Genomic DNA, 9,628 nt, shown 5'->3' on the forward strand with positions numbered 1-9,628 from the left:
TTCTTGTGTAGTCAGTAGTTTTTTTAATGTCTGGGTATCTTTGATTTAGAATGGCGAGGGGCCCGGGGGAGAGAATGAGTTGTGTGGAGAAATCGGGAGAGTTCAGGGGGATGGAATGTTTCAGGTGGAGAAAATGAAAAATATTCGGAATATTATTAATTGTTGAAGTATTAAAAAATGCTCTGAGGAATATTATTCATTAGTAATATTTTTCAAGAGTAATGATAATTATTATAAAAATATTGTTCGTTATGAAAATCATGAAAATTGACTGGAAATTATTATTATTTATTGAAGGAATAAAAAATTATTTAAAATTATAATACATTTCTAAAGTAGAGGATAGTATTATTGGAATGTTATCAACTTTGGTGCTTTATAGAGTTACGACCAAAGTGCTTGTTATAGACTTTTTCTCATTCTTCTTGTGTAGTCAGTAGTTTTTTTAATGTCTGGGTATCTTTGATTTAGAATGGCGAGGGGCCCGGGGGAGAGAATGAGTTGTGTGGAGAAATCGGGAGAGTTCAGGGGGATGGAATGTTTCAGGTGGAGAAAATGAAAAATATTCGGAATATTATTAATTGTTGAAGTATTAAAAAATGCTCTGAGGAATATTATTCATTAGTAATATTTTTCAAGAGTAATGATAATTATTATAAAAATATTGTTCGTTATGAAAATCATGAAAATTGACTGGAAATTATTATTATTTATTGAAGGAATAAAAAATTATTTAAAATTATAATACATTTCTAAAGTAGAGGATAGTATTATTGGAATGTTATCAACTTTGGTGCTTTATAGAGTTACGACCAAAGTGCTTGTTATAGACTTTTTCTCATTCTTCTTGTGTAGTCAGTAGTTTTTTTAATGTCTGGGTATCTTTGATTTAGAATGGCGAGGGGCCCGGGGGAGAGAATGAGTTGTGTGGAGAAATCGGGAGAGTTCAGGGGGATGGAATGTTTCAGGTGGAGAAAATGAAAAATATTCGGAATATTATTAATTGTTGAAGTATTAAAAAATGCTCTGAGGAATATTATTCATTAGTAATATTTTTCAAGAGTAATGATAATTATTATAAAAATATTGTTCGTTATGAAAATCATGAAAATTGACTGGAAATTATTATTATTTATTGAAGGAATAAAAAATTATTTAAAATTATAATACATTTCTAAAGTAGAGGATAGTATTATTGGAATGTTATCAACTTTGGTGCTTTATAGAGTTACGACTAAAGTGCTTGTTATAGACTTTTTCTCATTCTTCTTGTGTAGTCAGTAGTTTTTTTCTAATGTCTGGGTATCTTTGATTTAGAATGGCGAGGGTCCTGGGGGAGAGAATGAGTTGTGTGGAGAAATCGGGAGAGTTCAGGGGGATGGAATGTTTCAGGTGGAGAAAATGAAAAATATTCGGAATGTTATTAATTGTTGAAGTATTAAAAAATGCTCTGAGGAATATTATTTATTAGTAATATTTTTCAAGAGTAATGATAATTATTATAAAAATATTGTTCATTATCAAAAGCATGAAAATTGACAGAAAAATATCAATTATTAAAGTAATGAAAAATGATTTATAACCCATTCCTTATAACCCATTCCTAAAGCAATGAATAATGCTGTTGGATTCGATAATTAATGGAATGTTATAAATTAACAATCATATAATTATCTAAATTTATCCCTGCAGTCGACTACCCTTTCAGATTCAGAATATTATTCATTAGGAAAGTAATGATAATTATTCTGAAAATATTGTTCTTTATAAAAGTAATAAAAAATAATTTAAACTTCCAAGTCTTTCCTAAAGTAGTAAATAATATTATTAAATTCAATATTCAATCTAATGTTATAAATTAAAAATTATATAATTACCTAAATTTGCTTATTCTTACAATCTTGTACCTTTCCAGATCCTGAATATTATTCATAAGTTCCCAGAATGCCCCCCAATTATTGAAAAAATATTCTGTACAATAAATATTATAACAATAATTATTCCAAAAATATTGTTTAGTATAAAAATTACCAAAATTGACCGAAAAATATTATCGATTGTTAAAGTAATAAAAAATGATTTAAATTTATGATATGTTCTCAAAGTAGTGAATAATATTGTTGAATTTAATATTCAATGTGATGTCATCCAATACTAGCAATATAATTTTACAGTATTGTTTACTGTACTGTAAAATATATTACAGTATAAAGTTTACAGTACAGTTCGCCTCATTTCAAATACAAATAATCGGATTGTCCATATCAACTTACCGCTGAATCCCCAGGTAACGTGTCTGACCATTGCCTTAAAAATCTACTCGGCCCAATCCTCTCAGAGTCAAAATTACCCCGAGGCCTCGGAAATAATTCCGATCGATGCGGCGCAAGTGTTGCACTCGGAATACAAATGAAGTTATTTATCCAACAATTGACCCCGACATTTAAAAACCGATACGTCGTTCGATTATCGGTACATTTGACATTTGTTTGGCACACGTTGGAGCATCAGCCTCGATAATTCGGGAATAGCACACCCCCGGGGCCCATCAGATTGCCGTGTATATCAGTCTGGGATATGAAATAAAATGCAACCCGGGGATAATGTAACTGATCGGCTGCAATACGTCAGAGAGAATTGGGGGAGAGGATTCTAGCGTTTGGCAATGACGCGGTGAAATTACGTTATAACCGAGGCCGCGTGGCGCAGGAAAAACTCAGTGTTTTTGACAGGCCCTGTCGCTCTTCCGTCCGAGTGAACGCTCGAGCCCCGGGGGCTAATAACTCTCGAAGTCATGATGGCACGTCTGTGGAATCATTTTCAAATCATTTGTGAAGGGAATTCAATTATTCCGAATTCATCCCCATCCCCATACTCGACAGCATGTGATTTCCATTGTCGAAAAGTGTTTTCAATTTTGTTGCCATTTTGCTCATTGTGACATGGAAAACATCTTTAGAGTTTTTTTTCTAGAATCACTAGTTTTTTTAGTGACATTTTAGTAGTAATTTTCAGGGAAGTGACACTTATTTCGTTCTTGGGAAATAATGACATTTTAATTTTCAGGAAAAATTCAATAGAGTTCAAAATTTTTAGAATGCCTAAAACATTAATATACAGCCTCAAATTACGCAGAATTTACTTGAATTTCTCGGAATTCTGTTGATTTTCATGGTATATCTGAAGTGAAATTCGCTGCTTCCATAAGGTTTTCTCAGAAAAATCGTGAATTTTCTATGGTGAATTTCATTGAAATTTCAGAGGAATTGTCACCTGAAAAAATTTGGAGGAAGTGGATTTTTATTGCTATTTTCATCAATATCGCATAAAAAATGGACTAAAAACGCCTGGTGCATTCTCTAAGGAATTCTATAGAAAATTCTATTGCCTACTGCGTCAATATTTATTGAAAATTTATGCCGACATAGATTAATGGAAAAAAAAATCAATAGATGTTGATTTTTGCATAAGACTTCGTGTGCATGAATTACCCCTTTTTTCCTTCAGTTTTGTAATCAGAAACAAAAGCGACTTGAAAAATTAATGCCCAAGGAATTTGAGGATGTCCAAGTATCCTCCACAGCTTGGTACAGACCACACTATAGATTTAACTATTTTTAATCATTAAATGTGTCATTCAAATTACATTTTGCACAGAATTATTATTTTCTTAGACATGAATCGATTTCTGGTAAAATCCTGAATATGAATAAATTCCTTACGATTCCGCACAAATGATTTTACAGTGGAAAATTAATTGTTTATGAATTATGTATAGAACCGACTCTAATGGTTAGATGGGTGAGGTGTTGCTCCGGCGGATATCCAAGCTAAGCAGCGTTGAGCTGGGTTAGTACTTGGATGGGTGACCGCTTAGGAACACAAAAATTGCGGGCAGTAGGTATGGTGTAGTGGCCTAGTGTCTCCACCTAGTCAGTGTCACAGATGGATATATTAGGGCACTGCACAATCGGCCGGCTGTGCGACTGGGGTTTTACATGGTTTCCCGTGCAGTCCTAGCTCGAATGAGGCACAGCTAAGAGTAAGACGGCCATGACACCGCAGATAACAATGAGAGGAAAAGAAAGGAGGGGAGGCTGGCTAGAGGAGGGGTTTCAAATCGAGAATTACTTCGATAAAACCAATGAAATAGAAAAAATGAAAAAATAAAAAATTATGTATAGAAAATACTCGTGATTCCCGAAAATTGTAATTTTAAAATTATCTTTTAATTATAAATAGCCAAAGTTCTTGGATATCCTTAATTGGAAAACTCTGAAGAGAATAATTCACCTACAAAACTCCAAATCTGTCTAAAAAAATAATCAGAAATTTAATAAAATTTCTTAGAAAAAACACTTCATTTTCCCATTATTATATCCTTGTTCGACTTATTATTCATTGTGACAGCATCTGTGAATAATTCGCACACAAAATCATCAAAATTAAACAGTTTTAAAGGAAAAACCAATTTTTCAATACGAAATATTCAACGAAACTTCATTGATAATTTCAAGTACACAGCAAAACAATTGAACGCTCGAGTAAAGCCTCCATACCCTCGACTTAACGGCAAGTGAAGCGATGCCGTTTATGTATAGGGTGTACCGAAGGAAATAACCGTCATCTGTATTCGCGATAACATCGTAATTGAATGCGGTTGACGGGGATTTGCTGTACCCAGTACAGCCTCAATGCGAGAGAGATGAAGGGAATTCACCCTCTCAACCACCATTTCATTCTCCCCCCCCCCTCCTCCCGCTCGCTCTCGCTATCGCCGCTCATTGATCCTGTGTATCGTTCTCGCGAAAGAGTATTAATCATAATATCGGGACGTTGAGAAATCTACTTGACATTGTCCTTTATGGATGGAAGATAGAGTGTGATGTTCGGAAGAATTTATTTTCCTGAAAAATACGAGACATTCGCGGGGAAATATTATTCTGAAAAATTCATGAGATTAATTCGATTTATTTTTCTGGTTTCGTTGGGGTAGCGGCAAAATTTTAGTTCATTTTTCGTACGGAATTATCTTGGAAGTAGTTTATTTGGATCGAATATATTTCAGTGTTGTAGAGAAATGTTATGGGATGACTCTCAACAATTTTCCTATAGTAAATAAATATGAAGTTCGTTAATAAAAAAATGTACTCCTTTTTCTTTCATTTATTTTTCTTAATGATGAGTGATTTTTGGGGGAAATATCAGTCTTTTCACAACTTTTGTGTTTAGGAGAATTGATTTTCTTGAAAAATATGAAACATTCGCGGGCAAATATTACTCTGAAAAATTCATGAGATTAATTCGATTGATTTTTCTGGTTTCGCTGAGGTAGTGACAAAATTGCAGTTCATTTTTCGTGAGGAATTATCTTGGAAGTAGTTTATTTGGATCGAACATATTCCCAGTGACTGCTACGTAACATATTGCACCTTCCTCGGGGGCTGGTTGTGCCTCCATGAATGAATTTGCTTGGGAGTTGTACGGAGATGTTATGGGATACCTTTCAGCAGTTTTTCTGTAATGCATGCACACGAAATTATTTACTAAAAAAATTTACTTCAATTTATTTAATTTATCTTTCTTAATGATGAGTAATTTTAGTGAAAAAAACAATGACTTTTAACAACTGATGAAATTAAAAGAACAATCTTTGCGATAAGATTATTTGAGAAAAGTAATCAATGAATTGATGATAATTTATGTGATTAATGTATTCATCATTGAATAAATGCAGAATTACTTGGCTAATTCAGCAAGCGGAGGTAATTTCCGCCTCGGAGGACTCTCTTCAAAAGGTCCAGCAACTTTCAGATCAATAACATACCTTAACAATCATTAAAAATGTCTCGAATAAAATCAAAACGAGATAATATAAAAATCAATGCTCTAAACCCTTACGAATACAGCGAATAAGTATATTCATTCCTCAAATTCTTCATCTTGTGACACTTCTTAGCGCTCAAACGACAGAGGGCGTAAATCCAATGAATGACCTTCGATTTTGAGGCGGGACAGGGCATTATGGCAGCGCAGGGTCGAATGTGATACAGGAGAAACCAAAATTCCTAAAAAAAAATTTAAAAAAAAATTTCAGTAGCGAAGTGGTAAAACGGTACAAGTCAATTTTGACTATTGACCCGTTTTCAATGAATATCTCGGAATCTAAGGGAGAAAGCAAAATTTTTGTTATAACCTTTTTTGTAGAGCCGATTGGGAGCTACAACAAATGTAATTACGAAAATTTTCCTATCTCCATTAGATTCCGAAATATTCCTCAAAAACTCAACTAGGAGATAAGTCGACTTGAACCGTTTTACCACTTCGCTACTGATTTTCTCTTTCTGAATTCCAGATGAAGCACTCATTATTCAACAAATAAAAATAATCAATATTTTTAAAATAAAAATATACATTTTCCAACTGCTTATCCATGTCTGCGTTCTCCTCGCAATCTCCTTCGTTGGGATGAAAAGTGCATGAAATCTACTCAAAGAAAAATTTCTAAATGAAGGAAAATATGAGGATGTCCTAGTGCAATGCAATACTTCATCCATGTCCTCCGGAATAGCGGAGTAGAATTCCGACCACGTGGTGTCTCGCTCCCACTCGGCCTGTCCCGGGCTGATTATCGATAACTCTTCGATCTCTTGGAGCGGTCCCTCCGGGGGAACAGTCTCGAAGACCCCGCTCATCTGGTCATTGATCATATTGATCGCCAAGGCTGCCAAGTACCTGTTACGCTTGTCCATCAGCACCTCCACGTGGTACTCGACGCCGAATAATTTCTTCGTCCAGTTCGAGGCTAGAGCGCGCTCTCCCGCGTCCGTCAGGGCTGGCTCAAGGTTACCGATTATTCCTCTGATATCAAAACAATTTGAGCGATTGATTTTTCTTTGATCAGGTGGTTAATTTTATGCGAGGCGATGCTCCTGTTCAGTAGTTTCGAAAATACAATAGGGAAACGGTTGGGGCAGGATGGGTTTTTAAAAATTTAGAGTGAAATTCGGTTTATTGTAATAATTCAGTTAATTTCGTTACATTAAAGTCATTAAGGATATTCAAATCCTTTGGTTATTTGTTCTCCAGTGAAATGGGTTTCTACTTTTGTAGTTCAACATCAGAGCTTTCATTTGAGTCTGAATTTCAATCTCGATATTGAACATTTTAAAGTAGGAGTACATTAGAAACTAGGAGTATTTTATATTCAGAATTTCAACAGAAAACGATTTCATGCCTAAAAAGATAAAGTTCCCGGAGGTGTAAACAATTTCGATTATTTATTTATAAACAACGAGTATTTAAAAAAATTATAATTATGTGCAAAATGTAACTTTAATAACGCTGAATACTCATGATTTTTTTTTCAAATTTTACTCAGCCAATTTAATTAACAAATTAAAAAAACTGATCAAAATAATTTGAACAATTGACTTTTCTCTATCCAGATATCTTGCAAAAAACGAATTCATTTTCTAAAAAATAGAAAATAAAAATCTGCAGACGTTTTAATTTCTTCATTTGATGAAATCCATCCCCTTCCGAATATTTCCAAAACTTTTCAACCTTGTAGCACATTCGCAGTTCATGGAGCCTATTCACATAAACAATTTATGTTTAAAAAATACTTACCCATAATACTGGAATTCTATCTTAAGTGCACCAGCCTTGGACTTGTCCCTAGAATCACGTCTAACCTCCCTGAGCCCCGCGGCCGATAGCCGATCCGAACGTCCATCCTCCTCCATGCTCCCATAACCCAAATTCCCCCGAAAAAAAAACAAACAAAAACTCACGATGAAAAACCGACGATCACAAAGGGATGAAAAGTGTCCGTGGCCGGGAGGAAGCCACGACGCGACATTTCGTCGCGACCCGAAAAATTTCAGCGCTTCAACTTTCGCCTTAACATTTTCAAGCGATAAAATTTGAAATACGGGTTGTGAACTGCAGGACCCGAGAGAAAGAGGTAATACGGCATCTAGTGCGAAGGATGTCCGGGTCATAACGCGGGCCACGGACGAGTGCCTCCAGGAATTACTTTTCAGGGAGGACCCGGAAAAAATCGAAACAGAAAAGTCGGGATGAAAAATCTCCTCGAAAGATCTTTTCGATGTTTTTTTTTTCACTTGAAAAAAATGCCCTCAAATAATATAACTAATATTATAGGAACAAATAATGTGATTATACATTATTATTAATGTTTTGTATCCAATGATTTTTTTTATTCACGTCATTTCTTGGTAGAATAGCCAAAACCACAGGATGAATGACCCTCGATGTCTAACACAGACAATACTTTACGATAAAATAAATTCTACAGGTTTTTCAATATTAATCTTTCCGAATTGAAATAATTTTCCACATTAATTTCCAAATGGTACACATGAAATGCACCAAAAGGAGTTGTGAGGAGTTGTGACACATTAATAAAAATGCACTCTGTTGTTTTTCTTTGTACGTAATTCATAAATAAGAATTTGCCCTCAAAGCATCAGTTTGTAAAAACCACCACTATTTGGTCCAATTCCCATTATTTATTTATAAAAACGAAATGTTGAAAAAAGTCATTAATTGCAAAGTATAATTGCAATGACTCTGAATTATCCATGAACTTTCCCAAATTTTTCTCAACCAATTTAATTTGTATTCTGACATTCTCAAATTTGAAAATTTGTTTGTGGAAATAGTGATGGGTTCAACGGTAACAGGTTCGATCACACGGAAATCGCTATTCATTCATTACACGAAGAGAACATTTGGATAAAAATCCCTAGAAAATCGTGTTAAATTTTGCTGTATGAAAGGTAATCATGAAGTAAAATGTAATTCAATGAAAAAAAAATGGAGACGAATAGAAGTGAAATTTTACCGAACGCGTTCGGTAAAGAACCATTCTCCGTTACAGAAAAATTATACATAACATTGAGCAATCATTCACGTTCACGGAGTTAATTTTTGATGGAATGCAGGGTAAATTTTGCAAAAATTTTACGAAACTCGAGTTCGCTTCACAATTACTTGCCTTGTTCGGTAAATTTTCTCCAACTGTTTTTTCCGCATATTTGCGATTAATTTCAAAAACTTTCCATAAATAAACACCCACTTCAAAATGATAAATTTCCGTATTCTCGATCCCCGATTTCCCCACATGCAGAGATAAAAAAAGACAAAACCCGCGTAAAACGAAAAATCATGCGAAAAATTATACGATTTGTTTCTTATCAATGGATCTCAATCGATTCGACGTTAGCGTACGTTTTTTCGGTTCTTTTTGAGGGGAATAAGAATCCAGAAGGAAAACGAGAGAAGATTAATTGGAATTTTCCTGGATCGTTTCCATCCCTTGGCTCTCATTTCATTTATTTTTCCCTCCGTTTTTCCACTTTTTTTCACGAACATGATGCATAGCGAAAGAGCTTCACAGAACGCCGAGGCGAAGGGTAGTGAAGACGAAAATGGGGATGGTAGATGACAACAGCCTTATCGCGGGATCTTTAATTCCGAAAAGGCAGGGGAGAAGGGCTCACGGGGTGGCATGGACCACATCGTCATTTGTCCCGCTGCATTGGTTCGCCTGTTACTCGTTTTCCCATGTCAGGGGGGGAGGGTGGGAGGGAGGGGGGGG

The 9,628-nt window shown here is 34.9% G+C and overlaps 1 protein-coding gene across 1 annotated transcript; it reads right to left on the bottom strand.

Moving 5' to 3' along the window:
• Positions 1–5,367: 5,367 nt before the first annotated feature.
• On the bottom strand, positions 5,368–7,748 carry LOC107047221. Its single transcript, XM_015269975.1, has 6 exons — positions 7,633–7,748; positions 6,549–6,861; positions 6,415–6,486; positions 5,902–6,068; positions 5,744–5,827; positions 5,368–5,518 (listed from the first exon to the last, which is right to left on the bottom strand). Exons 1-6 carry the CDS (start codon positions 7,746–7,748, stop codon positions 5,368–5,370), a joined length of 903 nt encoding a protein of 300 aa, XP_015125461.1.
• Positions 7,749–9,628: the final 1,880 nt, after the last annotated feature.

Source organism: Diachasma alloeum, unplaced genomic scaffold, assembly GCF_001412515.2.
Source record: "Diachasma alloeum isolate Michigan unplaced genomic scaffold, Dall2.0 Dall_scaffold_00183, whole genome shotgun sequence".
Taxonomy (NCBI): Eukaryota; Metazoa; Arthropoda; class Insecta; order Hymenoptera; family Braconidae; genus Diachasma; species Diachasma alloeum.

Bases quoted from the DNA above. Each gene is read 5' to 3' on its own strand.
- LOC107047221 (XM_015269975.1), bottom strand. From the start codon at position 7,748: ATGGAGGAGGATGGACGTTCGGATCGGCTATCGGCCGCGGGGCTCAGG. The intron at 6,862-7,632 runs GTAAGTATTTTT...TTTTGATATCAG, and splicing joins ATAGAATTCCAGTATTATGG to AGGAATAATCGGTAACCTTG. The intron at 5,519-5,743 runs GTAATTCTGCAT...CATGCATTACAG, and splicing joins CCGCTTGCTGAATTAGCCAA to AAAAACTGCTGAAAGGTATC.